General features: G+C 44.1%; 1 protein-coding gene across 3 annotated transcripts in view; it reads left to right on the forward strand.

Moving 5' to 3' along the window:
- Nucleotides 1-2,562: 2,562 nt before the first annotated feature.
- The window catches only part of PBX3 (PBX homeobox 3), a gene marked incomplete at its 3' end in the record, with an annotated part of 114,770 nt that continues 92,672 nt past the window's right edge, over nucleotides 2,563-24,660 (forward strand). For all 3 annotated transcript variants that reach the window (XM_082008970.1, XM_082008971.1, XM_082008972.1), the window contains exons 1-2: nucleotides 2,563-3,598; nucleotides 4,576-4,649. In XM_082008970.1, coding sequence (XP_081865096.1) covers nucleotides 3,402-3,598; nucleotides 4,576-4,649 — 271 coding nt within the window. In that variant the 5' untranslated portion in view covers nucleotides 2,563-3,401. The remainder of the gene's footprint in view (nucleotides 3,599-4,575; nucleotides 4,650-24,660) is intronic.

Here is a 24,660-nt window from a genome sequence, read left to right on the forward strand (position 1 = left end):
AAAAGAAAAATTAACCATAATGGCCGTGCTTAAACCGTGAGAAACGTCCCATGGGGTTGCACCTGTGCTCCATCTAACTGGTGTTTTGCCTCCAGCACAAGGACAGCAGGTGCTGCCTGGAGCGAGCAGGCGAGTCCAGCCACTTTCTGTGGTCTGTTCACCTCACACCTCTGCGCCATCCAGAACCGGAGATGTTGCCAGATACTTCCAGGACTCATTTTCCTCTCTGTGTCTGTCCATGGCCTGTTGGCCATGCGTTTGTGTCGTCCCTTTTCAGACTTGCTGATGCAGTCTGCCTCCACAATCTCCTGCGGAAATAATGAGACAATATTGGTTAATTCCTCAGGAAACCAGGATGTTGCAGTCTCTAGACAGCTGTACACATCAACGAAAAGCAAGCTTTGAAAAGACAGTACAGGAGGACAGAAAAGCATTACACAGAATGCCACCAAAGGCTCCTGAGTGGAGATACATGTTTAATACTGTAGAGAGCAGATAGTAACAGCCAGTGTCAGTGGCCAAGCAAAGGCAAGGAGCTGAAACTGCTCTAGCAAATGGCAGACCACAGGCGGCATAAGGCCATAACCAGGAGGCAGAGCAGAGCACACAGAGACAGTCTCCAGCAGTCATCTCATGCTGGAATTCCTTGACTCAGCCTGATAAACCAGTAGAAAAAATAACCCAGAAGAGCAGCTTTCTGCAGATTTGGTGAGGCAAATTGGATCACTGTGGGGTGAGACAAGCACCAGTGCTGGCCCAGGAGAGCACCGAGCTGTTTGTTTCAGTGCCAGGTAGCCGTTAGAATTGCTCATCTCTTCTGTGAAAGTTTGCCCTCAGTGGACAAATGCAAACTAACTGATCTGTGAAATATTCAAAATAATAGCAATAGAAAAGATCTTTGGAGTAGCATTCTTAATAAAGCTGGATGCCACTAAGAAACACATTTGTTCAGGCCAGAAAATGGTACAGTAACTGAGATGGAAGATAATTAGAATTTGAATGAACAGGTTAATTGCTTGGAGGCACAGTAAAAGCGTAGTTATGTTAACCAGAAGTAATCCACAACAGTTAAACATAACCTTTATGAGACATGGCTAAGGGTTCCAAATCAAACAGATGACATCCAAGTTACGATCCTGAGTGAAGGTACAATGATGGTGATGTCAACCGTGATTGAGAGAAGAGGCAAGCGGAAGCCACGGAGAAAGATTAAGAGCTCTGTTTAGCTGCGCTGAGTTGGAGTTGTCAGCCATACATCCACGAAGTGTCAGAGACAAGGATGAGATTTTAGTTTGGACATGACTTCTTTCAACTGAAACTGTCCGTCACAGGTAAAGTACATACAACGAATTAAGTATCATTTTAATTGCTACTGTTGCTCTTTATTGCCATGCTACAGGTGGTTTTCCCTGCCTCGAGAGGTGGCGGTAGCAATAGTTCTGTTACACACTAGCCAAATGTGAAGAAAATCGTTCAGAATGAAAGTAACTTCCCCTATGTATTTGTGTGGGGCAGGTGTTCTATGCAAGAACAATTTGGGGGGTGGTGGCAATGATCTGAAGATAACCCCTTTATAGGATGAAGTCTTAATTATTCTTGATATATATATATTTCTCCGCACATTTTTGGCAGCCTATGCAAAAAGATAGATTTGAAATAAAAATCTGGCTTCCAAGCGGCTCACTTTAAAGCGCAGCTTGCCGAGCCAGAAAATCCTCTCTGAGGGCTCTTGCCTCGTGACACGGCTCGTCCGTGAGGAGTACGCTTGGGGCACGGCCACAGAGACGACAATGAACAGACCACTTCCGACCGGGCCCAGGGCCTCGCCTTCCCGCGCCCGGCCTCAGAGCAAGACCAGCCTCCCGCCGGCACCCGAGCTTGTAGGGGCGGCGGGCCGGATCCGGGAGCTGCTGCCAGGCCGGGGCCACCGCGGGGGGTGCCGGGGGCCGAGGCGGCGGCGCCGAGAGGGAACGCGAGGCCTCAGCTCGGGGGTTACCATAGCGACAGGAGGGGCGGGGCCGGAGCGGCGGTCGCTCCGGCCACGTGACTGTTCGAACAGCCCAATCAGAAGTTTCTCAGCCGGCGGGCGGGGCCTGCGCGGGGGGCAGGCGGGCGCGGCACCGCCCCGCGCACACTGAGTGGTCAGAGCCGCTGCCGGCGCCCGGCCCCGCGCGCCGCGATTGGCCGCCGCACCCGCCACTCCAGGCCGAGGCCACCTCCCCCGCGCCCCCCAGGGAGCGCCGCCGCCGCTCGGCCCGGCGGGAGGGCGACCCCGCGGAGCCGGGCCCGTGAGGCGGGAGGCCCCGGGCGGGGCGGTGGCGGCGGCGGCGGCGGCCCCGCCCGTCGGGGAGGGCCGGGGCGGGGCGGGGCGCGGGGCGGGGCGGTGCCGCGTCCCGCGGGAGGGGCGGGGCGGCGGGGCGGGGCGCGGCGCGCTCCGCGTCCCTCTCGCGCGCGGCCGCTCTCCTCCTTCACAGGGTGACACGTCCGCGGTGAGTGAGTGGCGTTGGCAGGCTGTCAATCCCTCACCGGAGCGGCCATCAAACAACATAAAACACACACGGGCACCGGGCGGCGGGGCTCATAAATTCCAGCGGGCTGATATTTTTTGCACATTGCTTTGCAGAGAGTGTGTAATTAATTTTTTTACAGTTCTTTCCCCGTTATTTCCGCTCTTTTCTTTGCACAAGTTCAAACTTTTGATTGCTGCTGTTTTACCCCCGCTGCACAGACTTGGGATCATTTGTTATTTTCGGGAGGGAGGGTGATTAATTTTTTTTTTTCCCCTCTGTGATTGTGTTTTCTTGGCTTTTTTTATGTTGCAATTTGGGGGTGGGGGTGTCCGCCTGGTTTGTTGTGGTTTTTGCTGTTTGCCACCCTCCTAACTTCTTAAGGATCTGAAAGCGACTTTTTTTGATTTTTTTTTTTTAATTTTGCCTTTTTTCAAAGAAGATTTGTGGACAAGTGGGGAAAGACATAAAAAGCAACAGTAAAAATAAAAAAGGGGGAAAAAAAAAAGCTTTGGAGGAAGATTGTACCAGGAAAAGAAAACTGCAAAGAAACCGTATCAACTCATTTATCCAAGCCACAAATATGATGATGATGAAAGAAGATTGTAACTAAAGAAGAGAGTGATTTACTGCACTGGGAAGGAGAAGAGAGTGGAATAAACAGCTGAGATCCGGTCAAAAGACAAATACTGATTTTTTTGTTGTTGTTGTTGTTTTGTTTGGCTTTTTTTTTTCCCCTCTTTTTTTTTTTTTCTCTGGTGTGTGTGTGCAAGAGCGCAGCGGGGAGCCGGGCGCTGAGACCGACTCCCGCAGCCGCAGGTCGGCCGGCGCGTCCCTCCGCGGAGCCCGGCGCTCCTCCCGCCCCGCAGCGCGGCCCGGGCCGCGGCCGGCGGCATGGACGATCAGTCCAGGATGCTGCAGACTCTGGCCGGCGTCAACCTGGCCGGCCACTCGGTGCAGGGGGGCATGGCCCTGCCTCCTCCCCACGGACACGAAGGGGCCGACGGCGACGGCAGGAAGCAGGACATCGGCGACATCCTCCATCAGATCATGACCATCACTGACCAAAGCCTGGATGAGGCACAAGCAAAGTTGGTTTCGTCTAATTAAACCTTGTCTTTTTTTTTTTCTTTTTCTTTTTTTTTTTTTTTTTGTGTGTGTGTGTGGTTTTTGTTTCTCTCCTTCCTGCTCCTCTGCGGAGACCCGGAGTCTCACAATTAGAGCAACTTCTTGGTGCCGTAGGAGACGTTGCAAGCAGCCGAGGCAGAGCCAAAGTTGCTATTTAATGATTTTTTAAATATGTATATACAATAAATCTATAAGTACGCGATGCTTGCGCCGGTGCGCGGGAGGCTGCGGCTGCTCCCCGCCCGTTCCCCGTGGACACTGTCCGGCGGACACCGGCCGCAGAGCCGCTGTCCGTCCGTCCGTCCGTCCGTCGGGCGGGCGGCTCCGCTCTCCCCAGGAGTGCAACTTTTTCCTTCCTCCCGTCCCTCGCCTCCCTGCCCCCGAAGCGGCGGCAGATGAATTGCAAACCTGACAAGATACTGCTGCGGGGGGGGGGGGAGAACCAAACCAAAACCGAACCAAAAAAACCCAAGCAACCCTGGCTGTTTTAAATCACAGTAAATACAAAACCAAAGAATGTTAACTCTGCAAGCCCCCCCCCCCGCCCCCAATCTCCTTAATAAATCAGGTATAATATCGCAGGACCGATCGTACCGGGGACAAGGAGGGGGGGGGGTGTTGATTTATACCCCTCGGTCGGGCGGCATTTGCACAAAGATAATTCGGTATAAAAGTCCGAGGGAATGAGGGAAAGAGAGACCCGGCAGCCGCGGCCGGGCGAGGGACCCCCGGCCCGCCCCCCCGTAGCCCCGCTTCTCCGCCCGCCAGCCCCGCGGCCCGGCGCCGGGAGCGACCAACCGGTCGCTCCCGGCGCCGGGCCGCGGGGCTGGCGGGCAGGGAAGGAGGGGGACGACGACTACAACACGGGGATCCTTCTAGGGGAAGGCGCCATGTTGTTGAAACACCGCGTTTAACCGCTTGTACTCTGCTCTCTTTCCAGGAAACACGCACTGAACTGCCACAGGATGAAACCCGCCTTGTTCAGTGTCCTCTGCGAGATCAAGGAGAAAACAGGTAAGGGCCGACCGCGCCGCCGCCGCCGCCGCAGCCATCTTGAGCCCTCCTTCCTTCCACCCACCGCTGCCCGCCGGCGGGGACGGTACCGGCGCTCTGCCGCCCCTCACGACGCCCAACCGGGGTGGCGGCTGCCGCCGGCCGCGCTGCCCGGTGGGATCCCGGCCCGCCCCGCCGAGCTGAGCGGCCCGCGGGCCCGTCCCGGCGGCGGCCCGGCCAGGCTGGCTCGCTGTGAAATGGCGCGGTGGAGAATCCCCCGCCGCTCTCCTCACGGCCCCGCCGGTATCCCGTAGCGCCCGGGCTGCCCTTTTATTTTATTTTGTTTTATTTTTTTTACCGTCAGGACACTTTGCAAAATACTTGTCAGAGCTGTGTTACCTCGCATCATTTTTTTAAATTTTTTTTTTTCCCCCCTGGGGTACGTAGCACACAGCGGGGATGATAAACTTTGTGAGGGTGTGCGCTGCCCAGGTTTGGGAAGAGCAAAGCTGAACCCTCGTCAGCAGAGCAAGGGAAGGAGACCCACAGAGCCCCTGCGGAATGCCAAGTGATGGATGCCGTGACCCCAGATTTGGGCAGAGTGCAGCGAAGCTTGAGTGGCTCTTGGGCGATGGTGTTTTAAATACCAAACATTTTAATCACAAAAGTACAAAAGATTTTTTTTTTTTCCAACATTAATGCGACACTAATAAACTCTGCGGGTTTTTTAGAGGCATTTTAGGGGATTTTTTTTCAATTTGTTCACATCACTGAATTTACAGAGAATTTTTTTAAGAAGAAAATTTGCAAATTATTCGGCCTTGTGTGAGAATAAGAACATTTATTATGATCTGGCTTTAAAAAGTAAATACGTGCATTGGCTGGCTTTTTAGCTATAATTGATACTCAGTCACATCCCCTTAATTGCACACTGAAAAAATAAAGACTATAGACGAAAACAACAAACGTGAAATCATTGCAAATCTCAGCTGAGAAGCCTAAAAGTGCGCGAATCTCAGCTGAGAAGCCTAAAAGTGCACAGTTCTCAGTAAATTATGGTGCTTTATGTCCAAGGGTTTCTCTGCTACCAGGGATCCACTTCAGTTTCTGCTGACAGCTAAGCACTAGGGTATTGACTGTGTTGTGAATATGAAGATTGATTCTGCTTTATATTGCATTATATTACCCGGGATAAGGGGAATGATCCCCTTTTGCCCTCCCTCCCCACCTATAGGATGGCTATAAAAAAGGCTATACGTTTTGCCTCGATCAGCCTGTAACCCCTTTCTATTCTCCTCTGCCTTGTGTTTGTTTTCTGTCTTTCCCTAAACTTTTTGCATGTCCTGCTCGGGAGCCAGCCAAGCAACCTGCCCTCGATGTTCAGACATTTTGCAGCAGGCAGATTTCAATTAAGGAGGCAGACGTAGGTCCTGCGATCACTTTATTTGCAGAGGGCTTAGCCTCACTGTTTTGAAAAGAAAGTATAGTCAACCATGTGTCAGAGGTGAGCTGCGAAGAAAAACCCAAGTGCTTTCAGCAGCGGGGATTACTGGCAGAGAGGGTCTTTGGTGAGGCCACCGCCGTCTCGGAGGCGAGAGGGAACCTGACAAGAGACTCTGTGGTCTGAAACGTTTCAGGGTGTTTCCGTGATAACTTCTAAGTTGGGATCCTGCCTTTGTGCTGCAAGTAGTTGAGCCTTGCAAGTTTGCAAGTTACCTCTTTTGTGAAATCGCTGAGAAGCAACAAAGAGTGAAGGCGTCCACCCCGGCAGCACAGGAGGGATAGGATTAATGCAACGGGGTGATTGATGGAGATGAACCCACAGCCCCACCAAAAACTGTTCCCGGAGGGGGACTTTCACTCAGGGTCTCCCGGTTGAGACAAAACGTCTGTGTAGGCTTTAGTTAGCATGCTAAAGCAAAGAAATGGTGAAAATAAATTCTTGCAGAAAATACGCTAGCTGTTTTTCGTAGGAAACGGCTCAAACAATTCTGAACTGGAAGGATGAACGGTCTGAAATGCAGTTAAGGCAGAGGCCCCCTTCCCCTGGTACTCTGCGTTGTCTTCTGGTGCGAGTACTTAAATATGCCTGCAACTGGGTCATGCGCCGATATTTCATTCTTTTTAAGCAGAACCAAAGTTTACCTTGGTGTTGGCAGTGGGCATTGCTGTGATGGCTTTATCGCCACCTTTTTCTATGAGGAGGACGAAAGGCGAGGAAGGAGATTGTAGCCTATACATAAAGTGTAATTGCAGTCATGTCTGTTCTGAAATAAGTAATGCAATATTTAAGTCATTTTTATATTGAATTATGTATTTTTTTATATTTTAGTAGTTTTCAGTACAGGAGCGAGGACTTTGTGAGACTGGTCGTGAGAGAACACGTAGAAGAATCTCCTCAGTTTAGGTAGAGCAACTCTATCCCTTTCCTGCAAGGGTTAATGAATGCATCACATTTTTAAAAGCCTCTCTGTCTCACTTAGGGTTAGGAGCTGAAGATTTTTTTTCTTTCTGTGAGGTATTTACCATGAACAAAGCAAATCACTGAGCTTACTGAATTTAGCCTGACATTTCTTTTTTAACATTTTAAAAAGTGCTGCATAGTACAAGCATTTTACGAGCTTTACAGATATTAATAGATACGTGCATTCTTGGAGGCAACCACAAGGTAGCATGGTTTTCATAAAGAAACTGCCACTTATTTCTTTAATTAGTTCAAAGAAAAATGATACCCAAAGTTCCACTGGAGTCCGACTAATAAAACATGAGACAAGCAAGTGAGAGTCTGTTGACTCTCTTTTGTTGTATTTTGCCCCTTCTCTGAGGTGTCGCTTGGAAGTGTTAAAGTTGCATTCTTAATGCGCGCTCACATCTGTTGCATACCTGTGTAACAGTCTGTCTCCTTATGCGCCTAGCACTAGGAATCAACTGATTTGCGCCTTTGTTTTTTTAAAATAGCTCTTTTTTACTGACTGAAAACCCTTCAGATTTGTAATTTGATTAAGCCTACATTAGGACATTGCTATACCTGAGGTACTGGTTATTCTCATGGAGATAGAAATGAAAATATATTAATTCTCACAGTCTTAAAATGGCTAGGGAATTGCAATTATTTCCCAATGGAATGACATATTGCTAGGTTCTGGATTGTGTTGGTAGATGATTCAGTTTTTTTGTCTTTAAATATCATTTATATAGATAGGAACACACATTTATGAAGATGTCTGAATGTATGTGCGTATATGCATACACATTTATTTATTTATTTCTGTAAGCCCAACAGAAACAATGATAGCTGCCACCCAAACCCTAATTTACTGTCACCACAAACCCTAAATAGCATTCATTTACTAGTAAAGCCTAATGGCATACATGATGGTTTGCCAGATTTGTGGCCTTTGTGAGGCTTATAAGCAGGACTGACTTGGGAAGATCATAAAACTTAATGAACTTCTCGACTGCAGGAGGTGTCCGCAGGGGAAGAGAAAGGCCTGCTTGGCTGGTTGGGCTGGTTGAACTATTTTTTATGTCTAAAGAGAGAGGAGGAAAATGTTCATTAAGAACGTTCTCCTCTCCTGCAGAACTGTTTTAAAGAATGAAAAAAAAAGTAGGCATGAAAACTAGACAAATAGTGACAGTAGCCACGCGGTTAATTTCTTGCTGTTCCCCATGTAAGCTAAAACCTTTATTTTTGTTGCTACAGCTGTAAATAGCCATACGATGCCATTCCGATGATTAAAGGGCTGTATCGTGCCCTTACTTGCGGCAAAGCTCCTTATTGATGAAAATGGCCCAACTCTTTCAGGAACGCCCCTTGTCAATATGCTGCAAAATCTGTAAACTGCCTGTTCAGTAACTCGCTTGAGAAGAACTTGCTTTTTGCCTTGTCTGCTAGCAGAATTTGAAAATGTTAACCCCTTTCTTCACTGTGGTTATTTAAAAATTGAATCACAGAACTCTTCCCTCGCATTACACAAATTTAAACTTTTCAATGTTGGTAAACTATCATTTAGTGCCAACAGCTTGCGACAATATATATAACAAAATGCAATCCTAGCAGTCCTGTCTGAACATTGAAGGACTCAAATGGAACAATGAAATGGCACTGATAGCATACGTGTGTATTTATGTACACATGTATGTTAGCTGTTTTCTAAATATTAGCTGTGGTGTTATTGTTATTCAGTTTAGCTATTTAAAATTTTTTTTGGCAGTCCTGGTGTTTTTTTCAAGCTGCTAAATACATATTTTTGATTTACCCCTGACTACGTAAGGAAGTAAGCATCGTGTATTTATCTGCATACATATTTTCTTCGTTTAAATTGTTTAGCTTTTGTTTCCTTTCTCGTGCTTAAGTATCCAAGATTTTTCAGTGAACCATTGGTTATACTTTTGAATGGTATATTTTTTTAATTGTCAGCAAATGTATTACAAACGATGACGTGGAGTAGAATGTTAGATCATTTACACTGTCCTTATGGCAATGACATTGCTTTTCTTCATAAATGTCCTACTAGGAAAAAAATAAATTCAATAAAGTATCTTGATTGTCATTTGGTCATCTGTTTCAAACACGTTCATTATCAAAATTCTATCTCTTTGGTGGCTTTCTGACGCGGTACTCCTCTGGTTAAGGAAACAGGCGGCTTTGGTGATTATTTTCATTAGAGAAATTCATGTTACTTTGTCTTACAGAATCTGTAACTACACACTACCTTTAGACCTTACCATTATTAGTGCTCCTTGCTATATTTAAATAACAATCTTCACGTTGATTACCAGGATCTGTGTTTCCAGATCTCTCCCCTCCCCCCTCCCCCCCGCCCACCCCCTGTAAAGGATAAATTTGGACCTACTTGTCAATACTAATTTAAGTAGGAGCAGGGATTTATTTTATTTTATAGCTATTTTTCAAGTCCTTCATTTTATTTTTTAATTTGACACATTTGCCTGCTTATCTGAAAATAATAATATGAGTTGCAGTGGGGTGTGTTTTAGGTTGCTTGTTGAAAGTTAAGGAATTTTTGCATTCAGAGGTAAATTATTATAATAGCATGTAGTGAACGCAAAAGAGGCCTTTTTTTTTTTTTCCCCAGGATTTAACAAATTTATCAAGCTCTATTCCTACAGCTTTCAATGAAAAAGTTGTATGATATGGATATTATGCTGTCTTTTTTCAATTTAAATATTGATTTGTGTGAAACATTAATATAATGATATTTGCAGTCTACCGTAGACAAATATAAGCAGAATTAGACATACTAAATTGTTACAAATGTAACGCGGTATTTAAATGCATACGAAGACTATATTAATAATTATATAGTAGAGCGCGAGAGAGTCCGGTTTGTATCTGTCCGCAATTTTTAGCCTGTTTTTCAATTCCTTGCGCATCATGCGTACGATGGTTCGAGGAATATTTTTATGAATAGCAGGAATGAATACTCAATCCGTGTCCTAGTGAGTCCGAAGCAGCGGAGCCCCGAGTGGAGTTTCCCCGTCCTGGTATCATTGGTAGAATTAGATGTAGCTGTTTGTATGCCGTGAATTGACACCCTGAGAAGAATGCTTTGTTTGTTTTCTCAGCAGTCATGTTTAATGCTATTCGCTTATCAAGGTGATCAGCATGGTTCAGATAACACATGCCTGACACAGCCTGCCTTTTTTCACCACCGTGTTGACCTTTTGTCACATTTGCTTTTCTCTGGTAGGCAATTCATGTCTTTAAGTATGAATGGGGTAAATAATTCACATCAATATTTAATATAAATTATTAAAGTTTCTGTCAGCTCTTATAGTTCATGCTTTTATAAAGTTGGAGTAGTTCATCAGCCAAACAGATGAATTGTGCTTCTCAGCTGGACATTAGAGCTCCTCCATAATGCTGTCTTTACAGTGGAAGTAAACGGGGAATTAAATATGAAAGGAAATGAAGCCCGGTACTTGAACGCTATGTATTTTTCAATAATGCACATTCTTTAGGAAGGTTCAAAGTACTAGATAAATATCCATCATAATTTTTTTTGTTATTCTCATACTTTTCTTTTCCCCCTTCGTGTTGTAAGCAGAAATGTAGAAAACCCCACTGACCCCGGCATTTTCTTCTACTCTTTGTTATTAGCTTTCCGTTAGTGCTCCAGCTCCCTTCTTGGGTTTAGGGTAGATGTACTAGTGTTGGGGTTCGTTTGGGGGTTTTCCCCCCCTTGATGTTCTTATTTTGTTTTTAAGGATTGATGGGGAGCACTAAAATGATGAAGTTTCAGGGGTTTTTAGTCCTTGTCTATAAATTATAGTTTATATTTTGTAAAGTGATTGGAAGTAGATTCTGAAAATATTTTTAAGGAAGAAATGGTCTGATGTCTGATTGTAACAGCTATAATGTGTTGGATAAAATGAAATTGGATAAAAATAGCATGTTTTGCATAAAAGCATATAGAAAAAATCCTTATGCACTTACTTTAATTTTATGCTATTTTAGGTATTTTACTTTAAATTCTTTTCTTAATGATCAGTTCAAGCCATGTTGCACAGTCATATGAACTTGTAACAATATATGAATCACTGAATATCATGTGTCCTGTACAAATCAATCACTTGGAAAGGGGGGTGGTTTTGTATCATGTGTTTACAGGTCAAAACCTTTTGCTATACTTAAGTCATGCATCAACATTTAAAGCTAATCTCTCATTCCTCATTGTCCAGCAGGTGGCTTTTTCATATATTATTTAATTTTTAATTATTTATTGTAAGTGGAAAATGGAATTTAACAATATTATCCTGATTGCTTTTTTTAGAACAACATTTTTTCAGTATATCCTATTGTATATGATAGGGTCAATGAAAGCATCCAGAGATCTTCAAGTATACAATCTAAATTAAGATTCTAAACAGGCATTACAGATGCTGGTAACTTTGGCAATTATCATTTTGTTTGGTGAACAGTAGTAAAACAGTGTGCGGTAAAAGTGTTTAGAGAGAGAGGATAAATAAATTGAACAGTTTTGCAATGCAAAGTGGTTTGTGGTGTTTTTGAGGATTTCTTGGCTCTTGCTTAACTGCTATTGTGAAGCCTGGAGCAGATTTTCCCATTGCTAATGCCCTAGAAGTATTAATTCACTTTGATATGCTAATTAGAGGGCATTATGCAAGAAATGAGATTAAGTGGCAGCATGAAGCCATTTGCCTGTCAGTAAATTGAGAGCTTTAGCATCAGGAGGAGCTTTGTTTTTTCTGAGTTTCTCTTGGTTTTGCATATAAATAAAATTGATTGAAAGGTCTAGAGAAGCTTCTAGAACATCGGTGGTTCTTTTTCTCCTTCTATGATTATTTAAACTTCATGTTAAAGCCTTTCTCTGAATATTAATTGATCTAATGGGAGATGCTGAACATGAAGAATTTCATTGTATTCTCAGTTACTGTATCTTAACAAAAGGAAAGTATTAGAATTCTTTGTCTCATCTGATTTTTGTGGTATTATTTTAGATATATCTTACAGCTTTGTATTATAACCTCTCTGACTGGTAACTGCTCCTGTGCTGAAAACTGTATGTGCGTGGAGGTATTTTTGCCAGTTCTGCTGTTTTTGGGATTGGGATAATCAGGGCCTGACCAGCTGAGTCAAATGGTCGGCTCAGATTCCTGGCCGATGGGGCCTTGGACATTTATCACCCCCACTCACTCACAGCATTTCCCATCATTTCTTATGTAAATCACACGTATATTTTCCTTCATTTAGGAGGGAAGGGCTTGTAATATTGACCATAGATTTTATTCAACTGCCAGAAACTGTGTTAAAGTAACATTAAGGGATTGACTTACAGCCATAAGAGCAAGGAAATTTTGAATTAATAGTTAAACTCTGCCCTTAGCTCAACTCATTGAACCTATTTATTAGAGCATATATGATACGTAAGATCACTGTGCTGAGACCTCTGCAGTATTAGGATGCTCCAGGATGACTCAAAGGCGAGAGTTTCTGATGTAGTTCAGATTTTCCTTCCTCTGTTTTTTTGTGTGTGTGGTTTTTATTCAGCCTCGGAGTTGCTTTACTACAGTTTTGTGGTTAGTTTTCTTTTTATAATAGTGTTTAAAAAATATCAGAGAAGTAATTCTGGAAATCGCACAAAAATTTATGAAAAAATAAAACCAAAACAAAACCGACCCAAGCCTCTCTAGTCTTCTTTGCCTGAGTGCCTGCAGAATGTTTGCTGTTTGTGCGCCCGTCTCCTCCACAGATCGTTGTCGCAAAGTCAATCAGGGGAGTAGTGCTGGAGTGACAGGGCTTGTTATGAGCACCAATAGTTATTTAAAAGAAAGGAAAAAGGATTAAAAAATGCCCCAGAGCTCTGTGCGGGGGCTGTTCATGCTAGATGCGCATGGTCTCCCTGATCCTGGCAGCTGAAGTCTATCACTGTTGGGAAATTTTTAACGTGAACCACATAAGACACAAACCACCGAGGTTCCCCTGAAGCCACAGGGGTTTTCATGTCAGCGCAGGACAACTGGCACGTTCGCTGCGGGTCCCTGCCCGCTGTCCCCTGCCCTCGGCACCCTGCGAGCCCTCTCCATCCACCCTCCCTGCTCTTCGTCAACAAAGAGTCCATAGCATGGTTTTTATTTAAAGCACGATGTCCCTGGTTGTGCTTAGTTTCCAAGAGCTCCTGAATCGGTTGGCCCAAAGAATGCGATCCGGAATTTGTAACCCAAAGACTTCAGTTATCATAGTGAACCATTTTGATACCGGGAAGAGCAAAAAGGCACCTGAAGCTGCGAAATCAGTTCTTCTCACAGAAAGCAAAAGAAAGCATCACGGGTCTCCAGCTGCTAATTTTGAGTTTCACATTCTTAAAATAACTAAATAATGAAAATGTCCTGTGGCCAACCTTAACTTTCTCAATACCAATAGACCCCCGATGCCGTTGGTTTGGGAGGAGAGGGTGCTGCAGATGAAAGCCTGGCATTTCTGCGTTTGAATCCTGATGCTGCTGTTGACTTGAGAAGAAAAAACATTCCTCCTACTCAAGTGAGGAGGGATGCGGTGACCTCGGTGGGAGCAAACCCAGTGCTCGGCCGCCACCTCACTGAAGTGAATGCGAGCGCTCACTTTTCCTATCTTTAAAATGGGAGTATTATCCATCAGATTTTTTTGTGAAGTTTGTGTTAAGTTGGTGCTATATGTTGAAAAGGGATAATTTTATCAAGTATTTGGTATAATTAAAATTGTTATACAAGAAGTAATATATTAGCACTATTTACAGTATCCACGTTATGCCAATCATGGTGAGCCTAAGTGAAGCCTTACCTCCTGCAGCTGAAGAGATTAGGCTTTCCTGAGACTTCTACTTTTCTTGGCTTTACTTAGGAATGTTTGGGTTTTTAATTCATAGTTAGACCTGTAGCAAAAGGGTATTGGGGTTTTCTGACTTGGTAGTTAGTTTGCTTAGTACAGAAAGAGACCGATGGCTCACTGTAGATGGGGATCACTGCTTTTCTTCAGTGATAGCTGTTCGCAGGCAGGATGGCACACTTGAAAGGGTATTTAAAGCATGCTTTCATGTATTTGTTGATTAAAGAAGGAAGTGTGCTTTTAGTGAGGTTTGTAATTACAGAACACTCAAATGTTTGCTTATTTTCTTTCATGTGAGATCCTGGTAGCATGATTAACTATCACTAGTAAGAACAAGTTACAGTAGATTGTGCAATGATTCTTATTTGACTTCAAGGATGTATTTATTACCATTTTTGAACAAATTATACTAACATGAAAAGTTGTGGAAATGATTGTGCACTAGATAAGGTGATACATTCCGGGAGTGGCTGGGTTTATGGAGCTTTATGCCGAGGTTTTCTCAGGAATTATAGCACAGTCCTGTCACTATAAAACCCGGTGATACAGTTGGTAATAACATGCAGTGGAGGTATTTTTAGGATTTCACTTGTTATTCAAATAGAGTGGGAACTATCAGCTTTTCTACCTCGTATTTCTTTCCTTTGTTGCACTGGGTGAAGAGGGAAGAGGGGAAGGAAAGCCACAGAATGGCAGAGCGGGCGCCTGGCGTGGGGTACGGCAGCCCTGCCGGGTGCCACCAGTGCCACCGGCTCCGGGGCCGCGGGACCGCAAGGTTTCGGCAATGTTGGCAGCTCCCTGGGCGCCCAGCGCTGGCCCGGGATGGCGGGGGAAATTTTGCCTTCCATATGCAGCTAAGGATTTTTTTTGTGAATTATTTCTTACTTCCTCTCCACTTGTTAGGGCAGTGACGTGATATCGATAGGGAGCTTGGGAACTTATTGACTTGTTGGTTCTTGACCTTTTGACTGTGACCAAGTATAGAAATTGAATGTCTGAAAATTAAATGATAGACTCTATATACATAAATTCTTGGATGTCAGTGTATTACATGAACTAATTTCGGTTTACCTAAATTTATGGCATTTTGTGTTCAATAAAGGAAATATTTCTTCCTTTCAATATACTGAGAGTCTAATAATATTGTAGTTGCTAGCACTAAACAAATCAATTTCCTTTTACTGACTGATTATCATAACAGCTGCTGTTTAATCACCGTGATTGTTATGTAACTTTTAAATCTCTAATATTTTGGAGAGGAACAAGCAGCATCGTCTTGCTGCGTAGCGACGTGATGTCATTGGTGCTGAACCGTACGACTGCATTTTGCGGGGCTCCAGACTGCAGTCCTTACTTAGTTTAGTAATATTTAATGGGCTATGAACACTTGCTGTGCAAACTGCCTGCTTGAAGGGAAACCCGAAATAACACACAGTCCACGTCCTGTGTTCCCTGAAACAAAAAATGGGCATTTGTTTTTCTGCCCTAAAAACATAGCACGCTGGGGCCTGATGAAAATTCCGTGCATCAGCCCCTAATGTCCGATGAAATTAGCTTATTGCTCTGCGTGTGCAAACAGGGAGAGCGGCGATCCTGGCTTTGTAGCTGAGAGCGAGCCTTGAGCCTCCAAAACGGGGTGACAGAGCTGGGAGTGTCGTTCTCTCCGAGTGCCGCAGTAAGGCTGTGGTCAGCACTAATGTAAATATTTGTACAACAACCATGTTCTACAGACTCCGATCTGATGGTAAAAATCGGCCCTGAACGCCTGGGTAAATATATGCTGAAGAACAGAAGCCTATTCACGGAAGAAACAATTGACTTTAGCTTCTTTGTTGTTAAAGTGGCCCCCAGCGATCTGCTGCGAGGACCAGATAGCGGCGGAGCGCGGCTGCCGGCGGGCTGGTGGCTCCCTGGCAGTGCCCGGCGATGCCGGCGCGGGCGCGAGGGACGGACGGGGCGCGGGGAGCCGGCATCGCCGCCCCGCTCCTCTCCGCGCACGGGAAGGGGAACTTGTCAATGGAAGAAAAAGAACTGTAATCGCACATTTACATATGCTCCTAATTGTTGATTTGGGGATTTTCTATGAATATAGCTTCACAAAACAGATGCTGTTTAAGAAAAGGGGGAACATAATTTTGTGGGCAATGAATTAAGTGTTTTTGTGGCCCTCTCATCCGTAGCTAGGAGCAGTTTGTGGACCGCGTCTGTGAACGCCGCTCATAATTGTTTTTCACACATAAGTTATGCAAATGAGCTTTTATGGCAACTGGCATAACAATTAGCATCCTCCAGCAATATTTTAGCAGGTTAATTGCAAAATTTCTAAATTGTACATCTGACTTGTTAATTAGGCATGACAGAGGTGGTAAAATAGTTATCTTCAGGCAGTGGCAGCCAGGAGCTGCTTGAAATGCAAAGAGCAACGATTGATTGGATTTGAGGGTTACAATTGTGGGAGCACTGCTGTTGTCAAGTGCCGCTGAGCAGCTCTGCTCCATCGGCTGCCTCAGAGCGAGAACCACGTCGTTGCGAGAGCATCCTGCCATTTACAAATCTGCTTTATTTAACTCCGAAACTCTCCAAATCCCGTCTGTGGGAAGCGCCCGGCTCCTGCCTGTTCCTCCGTCTCGGGCCCACGTGAAGGGGCAAACCCTAGATCTGAAGTCGTCATTTTGATTTTATTTACAAATATGCCTGGAAGTTTTAACTGCTGGCACTGATCAACAAATGCAATTTTTTTTTCTTTTTAGCCCTGGTAAAACTGCCGTTACCTATCCCCACACATTTGCTGAGAATTCTGCTTTACTTTTCTTAAATTGCAACCTTTGCTGCCCAGTATCTTAATATGGTGTTGATTACATTTACAAGCTTTACTTACTCAGCTTATTTCTCTGAAATCCTTGCTTTCAAATATCTTTGTGTGTTGTATAATATTAATCGTATTAAAATACAAAAACCATGATATTTGCAATAATCCCTTTTTAGGCTCTCGGAGGTATGTCTGAATGATTAAAAAAAAGATTGTAACATGAAAGTCTTCATGCTGGTAATGTGTTCACGACGTTTTTCCACCAATACTGCCTGTAACAGACAATAATGTATTCCAGCAGAGGTACAGTCTGTTTGAATCATACTGACTCAGTTTTCCATCCCAGTATGTTCTGAATCCATTTTACTCTCTTTGGCTGCTGATTTTGGTATAAAAGGCAGATTTCTGGGCAACCTTAATATTTAATAAGTTGAAGGGTGATAACAAACAGGAAGAAAAGCGCCACTGAACAAGTACCTTTGGGAGACAGAGAAGTCATCTAGCATGCCTGAAAGCTTTGTTTGGTGGTACCATTTGTCTTTAGTTTGCTGGTGGACTATGTATTTTGTGGCTTAAATGAAGTCAATCAAATTTTAGTACATACATAGTACCTGTAGCAAAAAGAAAATCAGCTTAAGCACATGTGAAATTTCATGTCCTCTTTTTTTCTCTCTATGCATTCTCTTGATTTAACCACATGGTTTTTAAAATCGGGATGTTATATTTTCATTTAAAAAGTAAATGTTCCTGCATGCATAACTGTTCTAATATTTTACATTTTCTTGTGACATGTGTATATGGAGTAAGTGCCATTTATGATATGTTGTCATCAATAATTTTGTCACAGAGAATAAAAGCCTTTAAACTCATCCACCCACTGGAACGTTTTATCATATTTATTTTAAGAGATATGAAATTAGCAGAACAATTGAGCTCTTTGTATGTGGGAAATGCAAATGTAACTGAATATTTACCTTTAATGAAGGGCAGCATAAATATCTCCGTATCAATAAATTATACGCAGTAGCAGAATATTCCAGAGACACCTAATAAATAGTTCCTTTTTCCCCCTAGATTCCTGAACCGCGTTATCTTCTAGGATAGTTTAATTTACAGCCAACAGTGAAATTAAATATTGGTTAACTTTTTGAAACGATCTATAGCAATTGGAAAATACCGTTTTTTGACTAGAAGTAAACCACGTTTCCAAACCATTACATTTACTGATTAAATGCTCACTTACCGCATTCAACAGTTTAAGGAAGAGTTTACTACAGTAATGCTTCAGTAGATAATATTTGGAACGGAGTAACCATTTTAATGAGGTTCATCGAGAGGGATTTCAGCAGGGACCGTTTCAGGTGTGTTATGGCTTTTGTCTTGTCACAATGCATGTCTCTGGAACGTCGGAGAGAAGTTACAGAGCAGCACTCGTCTCATTTAAGACAATAAGAAACTCCGTAGTAAGTGTGAGCAGGGAGAGGCAGTACACGATAGCGTGGCGTGTGCTCGTGTTTTAGCAAGCTTCCTAAGTAAATACACTCCACGGTTTAAATGTACATCACATTTTAACTGTCCTGATATTGATCATCCTATAGAGGAATTACATTGAAGTCTACTAGTTATTAGTGCAAAGAGGGTCAGATGCAGAGACTGGTACAAAGCAAGTGCTCTCATGGTAATGATGCTGCTATTTATAGATCCCCATTTCATTAGTTGCAGAGTTTCAGGGAAGAGATTTTCTCTAGGGGAAATGGATACTTGAAGTTCATTTTCTTCCTGATGCACATTAAGGCAGAAACGTGAACAACCTTCACTATAGGACACGCGGTTACAAGATTTTGTTTGAGCGTTTTCCCTAAATATCCCTGCAGTTGCGCATAGCGCGGATGTAAAATTGCTAACTGGTATTCCAGCCGAGCCTCATTGCCAAATACCTTTCACAATTTTTTTGTCATTGGAAGGATTGAGGGTTTTTTCCCCTGAAGGAATTTTATTTTTAAAGGGTGCCACACCAGTAAAGTGAGTAGTATTAAAATGTTTTGCTTTGTAAAACTAACACATCTGGATCACCTGACTTAAAGCAGTCTTGCTACAGCTGTCATGCGCTGCAGTGTATTTACTTACAGTGCCGAAGTGCAGCCTCGGTTAATCAAAACAGGGCTGTGTTTTCTGATATTTACTAATAAATACAAAAATTTCTTGGAGTATCTGAAAACTCGATTGTTTAAACATACTTAGTTCCCTCCTGCGAAATTCAGATAATCAAAGCTCCATATAATTTGTGTGTGCCTGTATTTCTAGCGCTTTCCTTCTTGGAATTCTTGACATCTTGAGTTATTTTTTTCTTCCTTTAAGAGAATATTTACTTAGTTAGTATTCACTTAATTAGAACTGACTGTTTAATGTTTTCTGGGAGGGTATTTATGGTATTTTCTTTGCCATATTTGCATTCCAGAAATTAAGTCCCCATGCCATTATTCGGCAAGGCTTTCATACATTAGAATGATGAATTGAAAGCAGAAATGGGAAAAAGACTGCAATGCAATGAAAATTTAATCAGCGTCTTCTGCTGCTTTAATAAGGCAAATAATTCTTATTGGCCGCTGCGTTAAGGTTTCTAATATTTAATTCATAACAAACCTTGCATTATTCTGCAGCAGCATCGACAGCTCCACTTTGCTGCCTGCCAACAGGCAACCATAAAAACTTAAAAGCAGATGTAAATGTCTAAAACAAGGAGAATGATTGGATCTAAAGCGGTCAGAAAAAATCAACAATATTGCCAGAGAGTTTGATAAATCTTTACACACACTTTAGCAATGTACAAATTATATTAATTAAACTCATTAAACGTGTTGATTTTAAGGATTCGAGGTAACTTTTTTGAAACGTGCCATTTTTTTAGTTCCTGCGGGCCCCCAAACGAAAACCGATGCAATGCCAGCAGCGCAAGGATGCCCATCGCTAGCCAGCTTGAACGGTTCTGTAATTCTGGAAGATTCAGTTAATTTTCGTGTTTAGCGTATCTGTTGCATTGCGGTGGTGAGGTGGTGCCGTTCGTCCTACGTGCGTGCCTCGCGCCGGAATGAAGCTCGTCCCCCAGCCCCGTGTCGGCTCTCTCTCCCGACGGCGACCTAACCGGCCAACAAATACCGCGCCGGGAAAAGCCTGTGTTAGTTTTTAGATCTCGTCCTAAAGCCTTTTTCTATCCGGGAGGGTTATTCGGAAAGCGACGGTGCCGTCCTCGGCCCCGAGTTCTGCACGGGAGATCTGAAAAAGCGTGCCCGGGCGCCGCGCGGATGAGCTGTAAACGCGCCGTGCGGTTCCCGGGGACGTGGCAGGGTGTTTGCGTAGCGCGAGGCGGCAGCGAATGGCAACCTGCCAGCGCTAGGTGCAAGCTCTCGTTACAGGGAAGGGTTGCGCCTGTTCTCGTTTCTTCTTGAAATGGCTTAATTGGTGTCAGCACCCCAGGGATAAAGGCCTCCAACACTGAAATCCACACGATTCACCCTGTCTCTGCTCAGTGTAGGGAAACTGGTAACAACTGGTGGTGAATGAGGAGTGAACGGTGCTGTAACAATACTCGATGATGTTTGGGATGACAGAAATTAATACGCGCTTGCTTGAAGAAAGCAATGATTAATGGCAGTGAGCGAGGGAATGCTGTCCCTCCTTTAACTCCACTTTGATGGGGATTGAAAAGCAAAAGGCTGTTTTCATTCTCTCTCGAAAGCAGAGGTCACCCAGAGTACATTACAGCAATTTTTCCTCTCTGTTTTTTATTTCATAAATATTATGATAAGCATAGATTAGATAGATTTTTTCACGGAGGCTTACAAGGGTATTTTATGTCTGTTTGCTGTTTGTGCTCAACAAAGCAATCTGATTTCTTCTGTTTACGTGTTAGATCATTTTACTTTGCAGTGGAATAATTAGTATAATTAAGAACTTTAAAAGCTCACCGTCGTGTTAGTTTTTCTCGGGTTTTTACAGATGGAATTTCATGGTCTTCATTTCCAAAGCGCTGACAGGTCAGAATGAGGCAAGGAGTGTTGCCGAGGAAAGGAAAAAAAGGTTATAAATCCAAGATTCCTCATTGAATTTTTGATGTAAATATATTTTGCAAGATCCTCGCACTTGTCAGTGGCTTTCTAAGCTATTTGATAAAGAATCTTTATTCTACAAGAAGACTGAAATAACACAACAGTGCTTTGGATAATGAATTCTTCATCTAAGCAGAACTTTAAAACAAAGTACAATGTTGGCATTTTTTTCTTTGAGTGAGAGGGCTGATACGTCTTTGGGATCCGACAGGAAGACATAAATTAATAGAGTTCTGGAGATCAGTTTCTCATTAATAATCCATTTTGTCATGGTTCTTGGCATTGTCAGCCTAGTAGCTGGTTCGTATTTTGCTAAAGGATAAAAGCACATGATGTCTTAAGGCACAACATAAGGAGAAGGAGTTTATCATCTTTTGGAAAAAACTATCTCTGAAAAAATAGATTGTTTTGCAGGAAATAAATGTCAGTTTCAAGTTTTATGCGTTTTTAATCTTCAGACAGGTTTTTTAACTGTATACAGTTGCAAAAATAGAATCTTGAGTTGGAAGAGGTTGTTTCCAACCGCCATTGCTTTGCCTTTGTCCTCTCCTCTGTCGGGGGGTTTGATTTTTTAGAAATTGCAGTGGAGCCCAGACCTTTAATACTGCCTTTTTGAGACTCCGTGGCAGATTGTGTCCAGTTTAAAACGTATAATTTAAAAAAAAAGGTGGTTCTTCTTTTAAACTGGTAAACTTAAAACCTTTGTTACGTTCACACCTTCCCAGACACATGTGGGACACACTCGACAGACCAATGTATATTTCGCCAGCCTTTTCGAAATGGAAAAGGTTGCTCTGTCATGGGTATGACGACATAAATTGGAGTCATTTACCCTTTTGAAGTCTTAAATTTGGTATTTTATGTGTCTTAAGGTAGTGGCAGCCTGGCAAACAGTGTAACCGCTGAAAAAGTAGTCGGCTTGTGCTGTCATCCCAAGTAAGGAAGAATGGAGATCTGATTTAGTTGCACGCCCTTTATTTTATACGGCGAAGAGTGACATAATGCAGCTCTCTTCAGGAGCTTGCGATGCATTTGGGAAGGATAAAGAGGAGGAAAAAAAGACGCCGCTAGCCCAGATAGCTTAGCTGTAAGGTTTAACTGGGCTCAAACGTTTATAGTTCAATCAAAGGTAAACGGTCAACTAAAAAGGGCAATAGAGGGAGGGAGGGAGAGGTTCTGGGCAGAGGGCTGAAGGGAGCCGGGGTCCTGCTAAGGCTGTGGTCGGGTTACCGAAAAGGGAGCACTGTGTGTCAGGAACACGCTACTGACCAGCACCGGCCCGTCGCGGAGCGTCTCGGGGCAGGACGCGGTGCAGCGGCACGCTGGTCGGCGCGCGGTCTGGCAGACAGAGCCCCTGGCGCAACCCGCGAGCGGCGCTCTACGCCGGGCACGGTGGTGCCCGCGGCACAAAGCCTCTCTGGTGCAGGTCCCACGGGCCGGCAGGTCCCGGGTGAGAGAGAGGCGGGGTCCCGAGTGGTTTACGTACTGCTTCGTTGTGATGATCTTTCAACCTCCACCAGCTCAATATTCACTCTTAAGGAATGAGCAGAACAGATGAAACTGTTGCTGCGTCTTCCCGGCGGTTTCCTGGGTGGGTGGATCAGAGGTGCCACCTCTCCTGGGCGAGAGCCGATGGAGCAGGCAGCAGCATTTGACACTTGCCGTGGCTAGAAGCGCACGTTTACTTCATCAGCAGGAATATGTAACCGTTTACAGCTTGCTTTTTTCCCTGAAAACGGGGAGGGTTTGAATTATGAAGATTTAGAACATGCTTCCTTACACGGAGTTGCAAAGGACATTTGTCTCAGCACATTGTAGTGAAATTTTAAAGAGCAGGTTTTGACAGGAGACATTTTGCTGACACAGAATATTTTGTTCACTTCTGACTCTCAAATAAGTGCTACTTCTGTCATAATGATTGATTTATATTCGTTTTAGACCATACATTTTACATCCTCTCTTTTAGTGCTTATGGCTACGCAGCTTCAGAACAGCACAGTTCTAAAACTGTTACGAGCATGGCATCACATTGCACATTCCACTAATAAAAAAAAATTGGTTGTAATGGGCTGTGGGTATTTTGTGCTGTGGTATATTTAGAATAAAATGCTAATTGTTTTTATCTCCTGGAAAAAGCAAATTTTAAAATGAAGACTTCTGTTAAAAAATTGGTAGAGTTGTAATTTAAATTATTCCTAATAACAGAGCCTCGAAAGGCCCAGTGACCTGCAGAATGCTGTTCCCATGGCTCTTATTACAGGTGCTATGAAATTAAGCGCCGAGCATCTTTACCACCCCCGGTGGCGTGTTGCGAGCTGCCGGCGCTCGGGGAAGCGCTGGGCTCCTCCCAGGTCTGGATCCGGCCCTTCGGCACCGCTGGAAATCTCAGCCTGGGCGGGCGGTTGCTCTGCATTTACATTAACCCAGTTTCTTCCCTTCATACGCTGGCCAAGAGTCCTGGAACATTCCAATATATAAAAACTTCACGAAAAAAACCCGCTGCAGCCTTTGCTGTAAGTTTTGTTTGACACATATTCTCCAGGTAGCAGCATCGCTCTCATTAGAGCAGGACCCTCGTTTGAGCGCGGTGGTGGGAGGCAGAGGAAGCTGGTTTGTGTTCAGACTCTGCTTTCCCTGTGCCGTCTGGGTCCAGAGACCTTCAGCAGCTGCAGTGGTGGCTTTTAGGTTTTGGGGACACAACTGGTGTCACAGCCTTGATTTCTCCATTAATCCCTGGGAAATGGCGTCTGCTCATTCATGTCTTTGTAGGCATCTGGACAGAGCAGGTACTGTGCTCGTGTGTGCGGCTTTCTGATTTTTCAGTGGCGTTGCAGTCTGGGAAAAAAAGAGGAGACTCTAGTATTTTCAGAAAAAGAAATAAACTTGTCTATAGTCACCAGTAGTAGTGCGACCATCTGAATAATTGAAATTACTGCGTTGAATGGGGCTGGGCCTGTTTTGAGGAGAGACTCCACAGCAGGGCAGGAGCAAAGCCAGGGCTGATTCCCCGTGTCCGGGGCTTCGCCCGTTGGGACGTCAGAACGGACGAGACCGCTCCGGCACGGCTGGACCCCCATGGCAACACGGAGCGCGGGCTGCAGGTGCACCAACCCTCACCAGCCAAGGTCACCCAGCAACGTTGCTGGTTCTGGACGGGGCTGTGGTCTTTTCCTTCAAAATTCATGCTCGTGCACATCTTATTATGGAATTAGTACTTATCCTTCCCAGCTGTAAAAAATATCCCTAAGAACACAGCACTGAGCACGGACGTGAAGTAACATGACTCTGGTCAGGGAGGGACGGTTCCCGGAGCCCTTCTTTGGCCCTGAGAGGCGACGCTTCGTCCTCTGAGCTGGGGAAGAGCAGGCAGCGTGGAAAGGGTCAAACTCGGCTGCCCTTGGCTTTGCTGCAAATATATATAGAGAGAGATACTTGATTCATAGAGCACGAAGAAACTAATATTCAAGCGAGGCTTCAGGAAAAAAGGGCTTCCAAGATGTTACAGATTTTGGAAATATTTGACAATGTTAGCAACATCAACTACTGACAAAAAAACCCTCTCTCCAGAAAGTCTTTCACAGTTGTGCCAAGAAAAGCAGCTTCGATGGAACATTTTCATAAACTATCATCAGTTATGCAGCAGCAGCTTCACAAATCAGAAATGATATCTTCAGGCACTGCTGTCAAGTGTTATTCAAATAATACCAGCCTCACATTTGAATAACAGCAGACATTTTGAATTAATTAATCAGATGAGATAGTCTGGGCCTT

Source organism: Phaethon aethereus (assembly GCF_964289735.1).
Source record: "Phaethon aethereus genome assembly, chromosome: 20".
Classification (NCBI taxonomy): domain Eukaryota; kingdom Metazoa; phylum Chordata; class Aves; order Phaethontiformes; family Phaethontidae; genus Phaethon; species Phaethon aethereus.